The 17,535-nt window shown below is 45.1% G+C and overlaps 1 protein-coding gene across 4 annotated transcripts in view; it reads left to right on the forward strand.

The window, feature by feature from the left end:
• MMUT (methylmalonyl-CoA mutase) overlaps positions 1-14,095 on the forward strand; it is a 290,597-nt gene extending 276,502 nt beyond the window's left edge. For all 4 annotated transcript variants that reach the window (XM_088467254.1, XM_088467253.1, XM_088467251.1 and 1 more), the window contains 3 exons: positions 1,084-1,231; positions 9,008-9,175; positions 13,723-14,095. In XM_088467254.1, the coding sequence (XP_088323380.1) occupies positions 1,084-1,231; positions 9,008-9,175; positions 13,723-13,851 (445 nt within the window). In that variant the 3' untranslated portion in view covers positions 13,852-14,095. The remainder of the gene's footprint in view (positions 1-1,083; positions 1,232-9,007; positions 9,176-13,722) is intronic.
• Positions 14,096-17,535: the final 3,440 nt, after the last annotated feature.

Consider the following 17,535-nt stretch of genomic DNA (forward strand, 5'->3'; position numbering starts at 1 on the left):
ATTAAGGAGCCCATTCAGACCCGCTCGCTAGATGCGTTTGCTCGCACCCAGCGTATGCAAATCCAGCGCACGCCCAGCAAGGCAGGCGATCACACGGCAAGGCATTAGCACGCCCACTATGTCTTGGCATGTGATCACTTTGTGTATGCAGACACCCACCAGCCATTCTTTAGACGCCCACTTGCGCACCTCATCTCCTGGAAGTGTATGAAACCATTTGTACATCGAGCACCATCGGATGCGATCGGATCGCTTGAGGTTGACTATACCCTGCCGCAAGTACTGCGATCACTTTGGTGTGAAATTCAACCAGGTGACGTGTACAATGACGCTACCTATTAATTATGCACGCCTCAGAAACGGCGTTGTGACGCTCAGGCACGCCTGCATTCGCACCTCCACTCCCCCGTTTCTAGTGGCCTGCCCCTGTTACCACCCACAAACGGCTTCTCCTGTCACTCACTCTGCTGGGCTGTTTATGCTCAGCCAGCGAACGCTTCCCGATCTTTCGCAGTAGATCGCACAATGCGATGCATGCGCAGATTGCAAATATCGGCCAGCTACGAGTGAACGCATCCTAGCGAGCGAGTCTGAATCAGCTCCTGAGTGTTTATGTAATTGTACATTTAGAGAGGTTAGTGGTGACCTCACCAGAAAGCTGCTTCTGTTTTCTTCACTAGTCTGTTGGATTCTTTTTGGATGTCGGCTAATGTATGGATAGGCAAATAGGTAATGGTGTGACAAATACTTTTACGCTGATTCCAACGACTTTTTACCTACTGCTTTTAGCCCCCTCTGATCACCTAAGATGAGGTATACGGGTAATGCTGCACCTTTTTATTTCATATTTGAGCCACGGTTAAAAAAAATCAAAAACGCAAAAGGTAAGCGCACGGTCTCTGCAGAAGGAACCATGGATTTGGAGTGCAAATGTAAACCCTGTGTGCTAATTATTGCACATTAAATCTAGGATTTTTCTTTTGTTTTGTAAATTACCCCCATTGTCAAAACTCTTCCAGCATAAATAAATATAGAAGGTTACTTTTTAGGCATGCATGACTTAATGTCCTCCTTTATTTGCAGAGTGCAGGGTTTCATGGAGCGAGAGGGACGGAGACCTCGTCTACTTGTAGCTAAAATGGGGCAAGACGGACACGACAGAGGAGCAAAGGTCATTGCCACGGGGTTTGCGGACCTCGGATTTGATGTGGATATCGGGCCCCTTTTCCAGGTGACTTCTCTTAAATGACCAGTAAACTGTTACAGATGTATTGTTTATATGTGACCCAGGAATGTAAAGTACACTGTTCAGTGTGACCCTGATATTCCATTGCAGCTCTGTTAAACAGTAAAGTTTTTGCTTCCCCCACCTCTATTAAAGACAGCAGAAGCTCCTCCCACATCATAGGATAATGTTCTAATGGGTCATGTAATTCTCACTGTGCACTAGATTTTACATCATGGCTGGAAAGATTTGCAGCCGCCCAGTCACAAGAGCGTTGATGGGACACTGCTGTTGGGTGATAAGGCCTGGCTCGCAGTCAGTGTCCAACGCATTCTAAAGGTGTTGGGTGGGGCTGAGGACAGGGCTCCATGCAGGCCCGCCATGTTCTTCCACTCCACACTCTGCAAACTATTTATTGATGGACCTCGCCTTAGTGCACGGGGCACTGTCCTGCTGAGACAGGAAAAGGGCCTTCCCCAAACTGCTGCCCCAAATCTGGGAGCACACAGGAATGTCATTGTCTGTTGTAGCATTGAAATTTCCCTTCACTGGAATAAGGGGGGTAAGGCCAGGCCATGAGAAACAGCCCCAGGCCATATTCCTCCTCCATCAAACGTTACAGTTGGCATTACACGTTCAACCAGGAGGTGTTCTCCTGGCATCTGCCAAACCCAGATTACTCCATCAGACTGCCAGATGGTGAAATGTGATTCGCCACTGCTCCAGAGTCCCATACCTGTGTGCTGCACACCTCTCCAGCCAACGTTTGGCACCGCATATGGTGTGTGCGTCTGCTCGGCCATGGAACCCAAATTCTTGAATCTCCCAATGAACAGATATTGTACTAACTCTGGGGGGTCATACAGACCCGGTCGCAAGCACCGATGTGCTCGCAACCGGGTCGATGGGTGGCCCTGCGCACGTGCAGCGGCCGCACTGCGTGTGCGCAAGCCCCGGAGCGAGTGAGAAACTTTCTTGCTCTGGAGCTCGCTACAAAAGGGGCGGCTGTCGATGTTGAACGACAGCTCGCCCCTTTTTGTAGGCGGGCCGGGGGGGGGGGGAGTGGTTTCCAAACGTTTTGTGGGCGGCCGAACTGACATCATCAGTGATGTCAGTGGGGAGCTTCCTGCTCGATTAGAGCAGGATGCTCCCTGGGGCTTGCGAGTGCCCAGACCCAACCTTAGGGTCTGGTCGCATGCCCCGATGGTGATCACCATCACCCTGGTCGCTAGCTAAACTGTGGGTGGTAACTCACAGCTTAGCTTGCGACCAGGAGCCCGCACCAAAAAAACAGAAGCGGCCGCCCTCATTCAGAGAGAGCGATCGCTTCTTGCGACCGCCTCTGAATGAGGTCCTCTGTTTTCAGAAGCACTTTGGAACTCGGTGGTGAGATTGTGTGGCCTATGGCTGAGCAGTAGCTGCTCCTAGACATTTCCACGTCACAATAACTGGTATAGAACAGTAGGACAGGCAAAGGCATAGCTCTGTAATATAGATTTTTAGAACCTTCCTTAGACAATTCTAATAAGTGTGTTTTCTGTGCTGATTATTTAAGGTTTTTTCTTTTCCATCAGGTTGTATGTTGGGACCAAGTTTGGTTTTCACTTTTTTTTTTTCTCGATCAATGAAAACCTGAACTGTTGGTCCAAAACAAAAAAAAGTGTTCTAGGGTGTTCTCCGTGTTATTTTGGCCAATGATTGAAACTCTTCTGTTGGTGCTCATCGGTGATCATACCTTTTACCTCTGCAAAATGAGGAGTCTGCCAGGTTACACGCATAATTATTTCTTTGCATACTTGTATTTATTAACACATCTGTTCAGAATAAATCCTGGCTCTGTATTATTCAACCCTTTCCAGAAAAATGAAGGGAAGCATATTTGCTCCTTAAGGCCCCCATACATCAGCAATTGATTGCAGCAATCATGCAATTTGCAATCGTTTTTGGCAATTGTGACAATTCTGCAATCGATTGAAAAAGGGAAAGATTTTTATACACAATCGATTGCAAATTGCACAATTGCTGCAATCAGTTGCTGATGTATGGGGGCCTTTACTTACACAGTATATGTCCCCTTTACACGTGTCTAGCCGTGAGCCGGGTGACTATATGGTAAGGGTCACATAAAGGACACCCTCTCCTCCCTCTGGCAGCCATAGGAGGTGCAAACACACATTTGTACTTTGCTGCGCTGTGACGCTGGACTGTTTGCAGGTCGTTGCTACGTGTGACTGTGCACGTCCGTAGGCTGTCACTTCATTTCACAGGTCTCTGGCATGTTAAACACATACAGTCTGCGGATTAAGGAGCCACTGAAGCTAAAAATGTCGTCTTTTTCTCCCCATTACTTTTGTTTTATGGAGATAGCGATAGGTTTATCATTTTATGTTTTGTGGTTTATTATTTTCCTAAGTATTTGTTTGTCAGGCTTAAGCTGCTCCTACATGATGCAATTTGGATTTCTAATTCGTTATATTAGACCACAGGTTCTCAAGCTTGGTCCTCAGGACCCCAACAGTGCATGTTTTCCAGGTCTCCTCACAGAATCACAGGGGAAATCTTTAGCTCCACCTGTGGATCTTTTAAAATGCGTCAATGAGTAATGACTACACCTGTGCACCTGCTGGGTGACCTGCAAAACAGGGACCTGTGTGGGGTCCTCAGGACTGAGTTTGAGAACCTCTCTATTAGACCAAAGTATCATAGGTACTTAATCAGAGGAGGGAGCCCATGTGCAGTCGTCGTGCTGGCTCGCCCCATGCGCGACTGATGCAGTTCCCAAGTCTACTGCGCATATCTCTGGGGAAAATGGCGCCGACCGGTGATTTCTATATTGTGCATGGGCGTTTCTGCAATAAGTTTAAGTATAGTCGGTGGGTGCAGGGTGAGTGGCGTGTGCCCGAATTGACTTGTGCCCGTGTGCACCTCATTCCCTCCACCCATTATAAATACATCTCTGCAAACTATCTCCCAATTCACTAGTTGTCTGATTGGGATCAGAGCGATATTGGTCAGAACCAATCAACCAGTATCGGCAATTTTACTTTGTAGACGCCATTCTGAGTCGGATGCAGACGTTTCTGCTATCAGGCAGAGGCATAGAAGGGACTGCGGGCCCGATTCAGACCCGCTCGCTAGGATGCGTTTGCACGTAGCCAGCCGATATTTGCAATCTGTGCATGCGTATTAGACACAGTGCGCATGCGCGAACAAGTCACTGCGATCGCAAAGCAATCACCCCTTGTGAACAGACTTCTCGCTAGATTGAGTGACAGGACGAGCCATTTGTGGGTGGTGACAGTGGATGATTGATGGAAACTAGGGGTGTGGTGGTGCGAACGCAGGCGTGACCGTGCGTCTGAACGCTGTTTCAGGGGCGTACATAATTAAGACACAGCATCAGCATAGACGTCACATGGTTAAATTACACACAGCAGCGCTTGCGGTAGGGTATGGTCAGCCACAAGTGAAGTGTATGGGTCCGACGTTACTCGATGTTACACTTCCAGTAGATGACGTGTTTTGCTAAGGGAAAGTGGGCGTCTTATGACAGGCTGGTTGGCATCTGAATACATACCGCGATCGCACGCCAAGACACATAGTGGGCGTGCTAATGTCTTGCCGTGCGATTGCGGGATTTGCATACTTTGGCAGCTGACGGCTGCGTGCGAATGCATCTAGCGAGCGGGTCTGATTCGGGCCCTGTGTGCGATCATGCAGGACGTGTCTTGTGCACGAGCAGATTCCCGATAACCGATAATGCTAAATTAGACCCTGTGTTTGGTACGCCGCACACTAAACCAAGAAGGTTTTAGGTGAAGGCCGAGGAGGACCCCGCTAATGAAGAATAGACATAAATAAGAACGACTCGTCTTTGCCAAAATGTACCTAGACAAATCGCAATTCTTCTAGGCAAATGTTCCTCATGGTTAGTATTCCAGGGAATATAGGATAATGCTTGTTTGACTTTACAATTCCATATTTCTTACAAATAATGTAGAGCTCCTTTTTATCATTATTTCAAATGATTTTGATTATATTAGACAAACTAATACAAGCTAGTCTTACATATTTACGTACTTTCCACATACAATATAATGAAGCCCCATTCATTATGGATTAACTATACCAATCTATTTTCTTGATAAGGATTAGCGCAAACAATAAATGAGGAATCGGCTTTTATCCTAGTAATCTTTTCTTAAGCCGATGCTTTTTTATAATTTTTTTTTTTATTTATGAGGTAAAAAATTGCTGTCTTACATGTAGAAAGACCTAATGGGGCTTTACAATTATATATAATTCATGGTGCTTTTTTATTTCTATTTTCTATGCACATACATTGAAAAAAATAGAGGGAAAATGTGGCTAAATTATTAATTGATGCTACTTTTGGTGTTTTAATGTTGTAAGGTTTACATATATAATAGTCTTTTTTTTAATGTACACTCATTTTGTTTGCATCAACGCGTTTCTCTATAAAGAATTTTAATGATTTGAAACCATGTGTAAATACCATATTGGGTGTGTAGATGTTAAAGTGCACTTTCGTCTTCACATGGCAATGGCAGCCATTTTGTGAGCTGGGCTAATGGTCAATAGAATACAATCTACCACTACTACTAAGAACTAGTGATACCATTGAGGAATATGAGACTCTTCAGCTGTTGTGTAGAAACAGTCGTGTGTGCTAAATCAGTATCGCTGAGACACGAGGCGCACCGTGCCTCATGCCTCAGAAGTTATTTCCTAGTGAAATTATGGATACAGGTTCTGTGCACAAAATGGCTAACTCCACTGTCTAATCGTGATGGGTGCACTTTACACAGAATGGATAAATAATGTCTTTATTTAAATGTGTTTATTCTGCCGGTCCGGCCTATTGTAATGTTATTGCCCATGTTCCTCAAACTATCACCATACCTCAGCTGATGTGGAATTAAATAACACTGTATTGATTATTTGTACATCTTCAGCATATTGGGCCTGATTCAGACCCACTCGCGAGCGGCTGTCCGCTCGCAAGTAGGTCGATGTTCTGCACTGAGCATGCGCACGACGGAGGGAGCTCCGTCGTGCGCATGCGCCAGACGCGACGAGCGAAGGACTTTCCTTCGCTCGTTGTGTCTGATCAAAGGGGGCGTGCTGTCGATGTTGATTGACAGCACGCCCCCTTTGGTGGGCGTGCCTCCCTGACGGGGGCGTTCCTAAGGGAACGCCTACCGTCAGAAGCCGGCCCACTGACATCACTAGTGATGTCAGTGGGAGTGATTTTGGGTCCGATAGAGCCAAAATCACTCCGGGCCTTGCGGTTGAAAACCTCAACCGCAGGCTCCGGCTCGCAGTTTCGATGGTCGCAATGGTCAAGACCTTCGCGGCCATCAAACTGCACGCTCATATGTGCTGTGGGTGGTGACCCACAGCTATACGAGCGTCCAGGAGGACGCTCCATAGTTATGGAGGACGGCCCTCATTCAGAGCGTGCGCTCTGCTCAGAGCGTACGGCTCTGAATGAGGGCCATTGTTACTACTGAAGCAGCTGGTGGAAGAGCCGCAGGTGTACAATACATTAACTTGCTCGGTTCATTAATTATCATCCACTATTGACAATATTGCAACAATATTATTTAAGTAGATGACAATTGCAGCATTTCCCAGCTGTTAATATACATTACACACGTTATGTTATTAATTAGGTCCTTATTCTGTCACATTTGTGATTCCCACAACCTGGGGGGTAAGAAATATTGTATTAAATTTGTGGTATAATTTGTGTAATGCTTTTTGCCAGATGATACTGTATTACCTTCTTACATTATTTCTTTATGAATGGTGAATAAAACGTGTAAGTTTAGGGTTTTTAGCCTATGTTATTTTCCATCCGTCTAACTTCTGCATTATGTAAAGCCACTCGTATGCACGGTCTGCGGGTTTTTTGTTTTCTCACAGGGAATCAATGATACAATATATAATGGAAAAAGAACCGGTCAGTCTGTGGTACACTATGAAGGCAACGCCGATGTTTACGCAATTTGAGCGATTATCTCACTGCGCATGCGTCAAGCTTCATTACCGATGCTTTGCAGTGAGATTTATTCGCCAAGTGATTGACGCCCTGTTGGCCGCAATGGGAAGGTGGCGACTCAAACACAGGCGCGTCATGACCGTTTTTTTGGGGACGTCTGTGACTGTGACCCCGCACGCATTAAAAATAGCTCCAGCGTCTTAGTGAAAATTGCAAGTGATGCCAATTATGGCGTGAGCAGCAGTCTGTGCCACATTGCGCACGCCAGCGCATTACAGACATACTGCGCACTGATATCATTCACCAATTCTGCATGGGCAGTTGTACCGTGAGTTTTGTATATCCCTTAAATTGATACATTTGTGCCCATTACCATGTCCCTGTAAATGAAAAAGTAAATTAAAACATTTAAAAAAAAAATATAAGGCGAGTTTGAGGGCTGTAATGGTCACCTGTGACGTGCCGATGAAATGACGGGAAAGTGCCATTAAGGGACTTGTACATCTCTGCAGGTGTTAATGCCGCAATGTATTCAATTGTAAAAGTGCAAATGATCTCTGCACATTAAAAGAAAAACTTCAATCTTTAACTTTCCCTCTCCAGTAAGCCACTTAGGAGGTCATTTGCTGGGCTCTGGGGGAAATTACATGTCATTGTTTCCCCTCTGTAATTATTGTTTACTGCACTAAATGGAATAGAGCTTTCTTCTATAAATAGCTATTAAGATGTCTTAGCTTTGGTGCTAATGGCATCTTCATTTCCTACCCGAGAGTCTCAGCCAGCGTTAACTCTGTGTATTCTTACTAAGTGACTGAAATTCATGTGTGGAGGCCTGGCCCATTGTCCCCCGGCAAAGGACTTTCTTACATTACACCATTACAGCCTTTCTTTCCCGGGTATCCGGATTAAGGGTCGACAATGTATAGGTCAACACCAAATGGTCAATAGGTACAAAAGGACAACAGTTCAAAATGTTGACGGGTTCAAGTGGTCGACATGCCAATGGTTGACCCAAAAAAAGGTTGACGCACGTTTTTTTTTTCAACTTTTTTAAGGCTTGGGGTTAGGCAGTTGGGGGAGGGTTGGGGTTAGGCTGCCGGAGGGGGTGATTAGGTTTAGGCACCAGGGGGAGGGTTAGGTTTAGGATACAGTCAGGTTTAGGCACTTAGGGGAGGATTATGGTTAGGCACCAAAGGGTGGGTTAGGATTAGGCTTAAAATACCAAAAAAAAACGTCTTAATCATTTTTGTGTCGGCCGTTTGTCCCTGTGGATATTTTGTACCTGTCGACATTTGTCAGTCAACCATTTGTACATGTCGACCTATTGCCTGTTTCCGCTCTTTAAAGTAATGTGCTTGCTCTTTAGTTGTCTGAAGCTGAGTAGGATCTCGGCCACTCCTTCCTCAACCCTAACCAACCCTGTACTGGAGACCAGCATTGCAGACTCACAGCCTCTCCTATCTGCAGCTCGCCAAGCAGTAAGCGAGATGCCGGGTGGGAGTTGGTGGAGGGTAAACAATGGACTGGTGCTTACCTCTGGTGATAGGGTTTGGTTTGCCCCCTCCCCTCCACCCTTAGGTCTACCGCCCCCCCTTGGTTTGGTCCCCTCTTCCCCTGGCTACCACATAATGCTGCCCATTTTTATAAAAGTTCTGGGAAGATCACTGCTGATTCCACGCGTTTCGTATGGAGACTGAAATCCCGCCTACATTTGCTCTATAACCCTTATTAATAACTTTCTCGTCTCTTCCAATTAGACACCGCGGGAGGTTGCCCAGCAGGCGGTGGATGCGGACGTCCACGGAGTTGGCGTGAGCACCCTGGCCGCGGGTCACAAAACCCTTGTTCCTGAACTCCTCAAAGAGCTACGTGCCTTAGGCCGCCCTGACATCCTTGTTGTGTGCGGGGGAGTCATCCCGCCTCAGGTGAGTCTACAGACACTTCATCATGGCAAGTGATTTTATTTTTAAAGAATTATGAGACTGTCCTTCTCACGATCACATGAAATAAACTTACAATGCGTTGCTGTCTATAAGGTTGCTAAGTCGTTTAAACCGTGCTCACAAGGTCACGTTAAATCTAATTCAGATGCTGACTATAAAAGCCAAGCTTACCCATCGCCTGTACTTAAGTGAGGCAGCCATTTTGTGGGAGCAGCTAATCTCTACGAGAGTGACACGCTATAAATTTGCACTAAACCAGTGACATCACTGAGGCTCGAGGCACTTTATGCACCCTCAAAAACGTTCCCTTGCATTTGGTTTTGCAAACAATTTGGCTGCCTCAGTTTTGTGTAGTGTCTTTTTACCTCAGTGTCGTCACTATTTCCAAGAGAATTTAATGGCTGCATTCTCAATATTGGTTCAGACTTCAAAATGGCGGCCTCCACCGCAGAGTAATTTAAATATGCTTTCATACTTTATAATACAAAAAGCTATTAATGATTTAATATACAGTATTTGAAATAACTAATATACAGCTGTGTCTATATACATCTTATTTCCTTGAGCGTTACACAGTCCTTCTAGTCTCGCCGTGGCGTGACTCAGTAGTGCAGAGCGTCTTTTTGTGCGTCTGTTTACCTTAAAAGACATCTTATTCGCAAAGCAATACAAATAGGGCACACAAGCAGTTTCTTCTGATTAAAATGATATGCGGCATGCCTATATTCTGTGTGCGACTGCGGGTGTATCTGTATGCAAAATGCTACGTTACAGTCATAGCCGCTGAACTGCAACGTAGCATTTCACATGCAGATACTGTATAACCGCAGTCGCACAGGGAATATAGGCATGCCGCATATCATTTTAATCAGCAGAAGCAGCTTGTGTGTCCTATTTGCATTGCTTTGCGAATAATATCTTTTTTAAGATAAAACGTTACTTGAAAAGACGCTCTGTACTACAGCGTTGCACGGCGCTCTTACGTTATGTTTAACGCGACTTGTATGGCGCGGAGGTAAGATGTATGTGGAGAAATCTGTTTGTGTGCGACTGAGTCTTTAAATGAAGCACAACGGAAACTTGGCGCGGAAAAAAGCCACGGCCGCTGCATCTGAGCACTTCGTATACAGATTTAGCGGCAGCACAGATATACAAGTGTCACATGGCAAATTAATCAGCAGAGTCTCCCGTTAGGCGTCTCGCTCACATCCCATTTGCGACTAAGACGCATTTTAAAAGGAAAAGGACGCTCGGCACAAGTACAGTCTCATGGGACCTGGCGCGCCGGAAGGGGCTGTTTGGCGCAACTGCAGCAACAATATATGAGGTCACATCTGTAGTGACTAAATTAGTTACACTTTACCATAATGATTTTCACTTTCATACCGAACCTCAGATCCTAGAATGTAAGACACGTGACACTAGGAGCAGCTTAGACCAATGAATGCACACATACAATACCTCCCCTCTTTTAACACTAACAGTATAAATACTCATTCATGTGTGTGGTGAATGCCCACATAACATTCAGATGTGAGCTATCCTATTTATGCCCTATGGCGCGACCCATGGATAGGGATGGCATGACCCATGGATAGGGATGGCGTGACCCATGGATAGGGATGGCGTGCTGCATATTTTTTCCTCAATGTAACTTTTTTCTCAATTTTGAGTCTTAAACTGGGTGCATACTATAGGATGGGTTGGGTATGAAATCCCGGCGGCTTAATAGCTGCCGAGTGAAATACCGACAGTGGAAGCCCGACAGGAGCAGAATCCCGACAGTGCAGGTAAGTCACCTAACCCTACCGTTCCTCCCCTCCCTAATCCTAACCCTCCCTTGGGGTGCCTAATCCTAAAACTCCCGGGGAGTTGCCTAGCCCTAACTTCCTCCCCAGTGGTGCCTAACTCCCCTCTGGGGTTGCCTAACCCTAAGTCCCCCCAGGGGTGCCTAACCCCAACCCCCCTCCCCCCCCCCCGCGGCTAAGAATTAAGTGTCCCCACTTACCTACGTTCGGGAAGCCGTCATCTGGCTAGAGATAGGCATCTAGATTTAGACATCTATCTTTAGTCCCATGTCAGGATTTAGACAGCGGGATTCCGACGGGCGGTTTCTCGTCCATCGGTATATTAACTGTATCCCTATTGGATGTATCGTATGATGTATTGTTCCAACGCAGATCGGAACAATATATTTTACACATCCAAATAGTGTGTACAGTATTTAAACCTAGCTGATATATCACGCAAAGACTACCAGTCCTATGAGACTACCAGTCCTATGAGACTACCAGTCCTATGAGACTACCAGTCCTATGAGACTACCAGTCCTATGAGACTACCAGTCCTATGAGACTACCAGTCCTATGAGACTACCAGTCCTATGAGACTACCAGTCCTATGCATTTGCAAATAAAATAAAAATAAATTCTGTGTAAGAAGCAAAATGACAAATTATAAAATATGTATTGAATATTACTAAGTAAATTCACTACCAAGGAGAGCAACAATGTATCATAATGTTTTGTATAAAATGACCATATGTTATTACACAACCAATGTATATCAGTAGAAAGCTATTGTAACCGTACAATATAAAAGGCATCAGGCAACATTTATAACACGGAATGCAGAGACATAAAATCCCCTGCAGTAGGCAGAATGGAAACCATTCAAAAAAATAAAAGGGGGCAATAATCCAATATATGTGATATAAGTGCATGACACAAATGTAAATTGCACGCGGATAGATTGCGTTGGGCGTTCCTGGGTGGAAACGGGGAGGTGGCTAGCCAATGTGCGCGTGTTATGGTCAGCGACTGGACCCAGACGGCCATGTTCAGACGGAGAAATTACACTTGCCGTAGACCTGGTGCAGTTTCCAATGGTGCAACCGATGGTGGGTCTTAATACGCACAGCGGTGGATTAGCGCTGTAGCCAACGTGCAACTCATTAGGAAGCCGATCTCCCTCGGTATTAGCATAAAGACACAATAATGGCTGCAACTTGGTCCACCACTGACTCAGACCCTTTGTTTGTTGAAGCTGAAACTTAGGGAGAGCCCCGATGCAGAATGTGCGGTTGTGCGGCTTACCGCTGATGAGATGTCCGTCGTCCGGGTGAATTGCACATCAATAAAGCACCAGCTGTCAGTGTGACTGATCGCAAAAATATCTTGCATTTACTAATCTCAATCTAGCTCTCCATAAATGAGCCTGAATAGGGTAATAAAGCAAAATACAGTAGTAAAATTATTAAAAGTAGAAAAAGCTATATAATCTGTACTGTAACTGGTTATTAGCCAGGTGATTTGATTGCGGTCTCAGGAATATCGGTGAATACCACAGATGGTTAATTGTTTCTTCACTATTATGAAAATAAGTCACTAAATAAAGGTTTAGTTCCCAATCAGCTAGAGTAACAAACCTGGCCCAGGCATATGAAATCAATACGCAAAAAACAGTTATTCAAAATTAATTTACTCAGGTTATTCCAAGTCTTGGCGGCATTGGATCTGTAATTTCTGAGTATTAAGATTACTGAAGATGAGCTGACTGATTCGGGATAACTGTAGTTATGTCATGTTGCATTTGCGTACTCACATCACATGACTGCGTTCCTTGCCATTCTCCTACATACCGTGCCTTTTCTCTCCGCCACATCATAATGTATAGTTATCATTTTGCAAATGGCCGATTGAAGAGTAAATACATCAGCTTTCATTGGATAAGGTCCCTAGTGTTCACTAGCCGCCATTTAGTGCTGAGCGCATTATAAAACACTAAAATTAAACGCCTAGATGCTTTTCACAATTCAGACATAACAGCCATCAGGTTCCTGCAGTAAGGGTCCAATTGGTGGTTTGTTGGGGTGCTCAGTTAAAAATAAGCTTTGATTGTGAAACAGTCCATCATCGATGCCACCGACCAACTTATTTTGCTCTTTTGCCAGTCAAAGTCTGCTGCCCTCTCTCTACCAGCTGTTACACTGAGTTACTGTCTCCTATAGAAACCAGTTACAGCTCTTCATATCACCTACAAAGTCCTCAGCCATCTCACTTAAACCCCCCTTGTGTGTGCCCCCTTTAGATATCTGTCACGAGCAAGGCCCCTTTTCCCATTCATTCCTGCCTGCAGTGTCCTCTTTACCTCCTTACCCTTTGACATGTACATTCTGCCCAGTGTTTATTCCTCTGTGTCTTTGCTCCTGTTTCTTGTGCCCACGTTCTTGAGATTCATGATGGTCCCTTCCCCGTTTTTTGTCCTCTGTTCTCCCTCTTTTACTATAAACCATAACCTCATGCTCACTGCGCAATCTTTGGTTACACTGCCCTATTTTGCAGTAGAATAGTGACTGTTGATTTTATAGACATGTAAGTAAGTATTTTGGCCAAACCCCCAATGTACTTAGCTGCGGACCCACTGTGACACTTATTTTATAATTCCATGTCTGTGTGTTTCTCCATCATACAGTGGCTACAAAATGGTCCTATTTCCGTCTTGCATTCATCTTATTGTGTCTTCTACAGGACTATGACTTCTTATATGACGCTGGGGTCTCCAGCGTGTTCGGACCAGGAACCCGCATCCCCAAAGCTGCTGTCCAGGTTATTGATGACATTGAGAGAAATCTGGAGAAACGTCAGCAGTCGCTATAAGAATCAGCGTAATGTAACCACGACGTTTCCTGCACTGCTGGCTGCCGATGGCCACAGTTGCTGATATTATGATGAAGAACTTGATGAGATATTTTATAGGGCTTTTCTGGCCTACTAGATACACAAGACTTTTGCTTCACAGAATTACAATTTGGTTTTTGATTAAATAATTGCTGTTTGTTAAAATAAGATGTGATATAAATGTACAACCATAATTTAAAATAAAATGTACTTTTTGTAATGATATGGCTACAGTACATATTCTGTGTGCTTTCATAGTTTAGCACTCCAGGAATATTAGGCTGTGTGTCTATAACTGGAGAAGGTCTGTTGGCCTTAGATGTTTTTTTTTTTTTTTTTAAATGACATCTAACAATAGATTTCTGGTTTTTGACCTACTGTACAAATCCATTACACCACTGCTCGTTTCAGCATTACTAAAGGGAAACCCTGTGATGTCACCAGGGATAACCTCAGTGGTGTCATCACAGTGGATCTTGAGCTCCAGTACAGAGTCTGAACGTTCTGCAAGTCTGCACTCTACCCTTACTTGGAGTCCTGTCCATCCTTCCCTCCTTTCTTAGTTAGAGAGAGGGGAGGACGGAGAGATAATGTAACAGCACTGTGGACCTGTATACAAGTTCCTTCCATCTTCAGCATGGCATTGTTTATGCATATGTACTTCAGTGTACTACAACATTTAGTGAGCGTGGCTGGGGGCTCGTCCGGTATTGGGCCCCATTACAGTTTGCAGCTTCTGCAGCAGTGAATATTACACTACTGGATACATTAGCTGAATGGAGACCCAACTGCTGCTATCAAGACATCAGTAACAACTAGAGAGTAGGGACTTGGCTGCCGGTCGTCCTGTAATGTCTGTGCAGTGACATATAATACCCTGGCATGATCAAAACGAGCGGTGAAAGTGATACTTCGCAATGTACCCGCACATCAAAGCTTTTTTGTTTTTAGACGTCTTTTTTTTTAAATGCGAGATGTAAAGAAGACTGTAATCACATAGACAGAAACGGTCCAGCAATCCAGCTCTGTGACTGACTTACATTAATATATCTCTGCATCCTTATTAGAAACTAATGATTTATATCCCCAGTATGTGAAGCTTTCTTGACAAGCGATGTAGATAATAATGGAAATGATTTGCCCTTGCTGCCTGCCCTTAGTAAAAGTGTGATGGTAATATGGAAGTAAAATAGATGTCTGCTGGATACATCGTTGCTCACAGAAGCACAGATGTGTCCTCACTCAGCTCTGCTCTCAGCGCAACACATTCACTAGAGTGGCGCAGGGTCTCCCGCTAAGGTATTACGAGGGTACAGTATTTACTCACCGCCATCGCTACTGTGTTACACTTATCATAACACTATCAACTGCACATAATTCGCACAAATATTTGCATATAATTAGCATAATAGTGAACAAGTAGCAAAGAGCGTGAAGATTAATCAACATTGTTATCTATACAGAAGACGGACAGTGCGCCTAAACGTGGGAAAACCATGTCATACATAGAATACAGTGATCTGTGACAGCCATGACAAACGGGATCGGTATGAAATACCGACAGTCTGGATCCTCACAGGGTTAATTTACCGACATTGTTGGTCGGTATGCTAACCCTTCCCCTCTCCCTACCCTAACCCTCCCTCTTTGGTGCCTATACCCAACCTCCCCCTCCCCGCACCCTAAATCTAACCCTCCCCCCTTAGTGAATATCCCTTCCCCTAGTGTCTAACCCTGGTCCCCCACGGTATTTAACTTCGCCATCCCGGCGGTTGGGATGCTGGCGCCGGGATTCTGACCGGCGTCAGTATTCTGGTGCCAGTGATGTGAGCGTCGGAATCCTGAACGCCGGGATGCGGAAAGCATCCCTGACGGACAATGTACAGCACGGACCACGTGATTTTCACGCTTAGCCGCATTGTCAGTCTGCTGTATACACAGCGCTGTTGATTCATGTTCACACATTTTTCTTCTTTTCCCCTAATATTATTATTATGTTACTTTTTGACTAATATGCTACTTTTACACAAATATTTGGGCCGATCTTTAACAAATGGTAGTATGTATTTTCCTTCATGTTACATATAAACCAACCGTGATGTTATGAGAGAACTCGGACATTACGAGCAGCCTATAACATTGTGCACCACAGCATTTAATACTGCGCCGCAAGACAGAGGGGTCTTTCGCGCAATTTTAGCAAAGCTTAGTAAGGACACATCTGTATAGATATATTGGTTAAGCTCTCGGACTCACTGATGTTAACACATGCGTTTTACTAGTGCTATCATCGCTAGCCTGACACAAGTCAACGGGTGTAAGGAAAGAACCCATTGCTTGTAATGTCACCATACTGCACCCTCCCAGATTTAGTAATGTGGGTATGGGGACATTACACCTTGCTTAGGAGTACAATGTGTACTATAAACACATCAAAGAAGCCTACAGTCCCATCCAAACGCCTGTAAGATGCTAGTGCGATTTGCATTTGACGTGTATATAAATTGCCAGTTGGAGTGTGACCTAAGGATTTGAGGATGACACTTACAGAAATATGGCAACGTGCGGCAGCATGCACTTAGGGTGGAGCCTGGGCAGAACTCAAGGTGGGGTCTTGTTCGCTCTGAATACAGGAGTAAGGGGAGGGTACCAGTAATACGGAGCACGGGAAGGTAGACCCTCCTGACACAGAGAAGGGAGTTCATACTGTTAATACCCATCAGCAGCGGATTTAGATTGTATTGGATGTAGGTAGATAATATTGGGGATCAGTTTCAGGGATTATAGATCATGGTGATACTCAGTGGCAAAATATATCAGCACAGGTCTGATTACTCGTTAATGATCACCAAGAGGTACACACTGGACATTGGTGCTGATCCAGCGCCAATCGAGGCTGCGATCACGTACTGTACGCAGGTCTGCAAAAATATGCCAATGTCTGCAATCGCACAGCCAGCATAGAGACCCCCGCTACCACTGTCTCACATCCGTAATACCTGGCAGTCCTGCGTACACATCGCTAACATCGAAGAACATCGCAGCCTCACGTACATTTACAGCAGCCCCGACCTGTCTCGGAAATGACAACTCTCGTCGCACGCAGTGAGTACACAAGCTGCGTATGCCGTTGCAGTGGCTAATTTATGCACACGTTCAAACGGACTGGCACGCCTGCGTTTCTCCGACCACTCCCCCGTCACCACCCCCCAAATGCTGACATCCTGTCACTCTGCGACTGTTCCTTTCTGCGTGCGTGATCGTAATGCTATTATTTATTTATATGGCGCCACAAATGTTCCGCAACGCCTTACAAAGTACATAAACAAGTTGTAGACAAGCGACTTACAGAACAATCCAATACAGGACCAGCACATGGATAATATATATTGCTACATTAGCGACCATAACACCCAGATAAGCAACAGAGCATAAGCAACCAAGTGTTAGGTGCCCTAGTGGTGAGTAAGAAGTAGATGAAACTAAAGTACGGAGAAGCACAAGAGGGTAGAGGGCCCTGCTCGTACGAGCTTACATTCTATCATGCGCAATACGAACCATCGGCCGATCTGCGAACACGGTTACGATTGCGATCCCAGGCTGAATCGGGTGCATAGTTGGTTCTGGAGGACAGAGTAGTGGTTTTCATCTGCCACCCTCATT

This window comes from Taudactylus pleione, unplaced genomic scaffold (genome assembly GCF_031769625.1).
Source record: "Taudactylus pleione unplaced genomic scaffold, aTauple2 ptg000070l, whole genome shotgun sequence".
Taxonomy (NCBI): domain Eukaryota; kingdom Metazoa; phylum Chordata; class Amphibia; order Anura; family Myobatrachidae; genus Taudactylus; species Taudactylus pleione.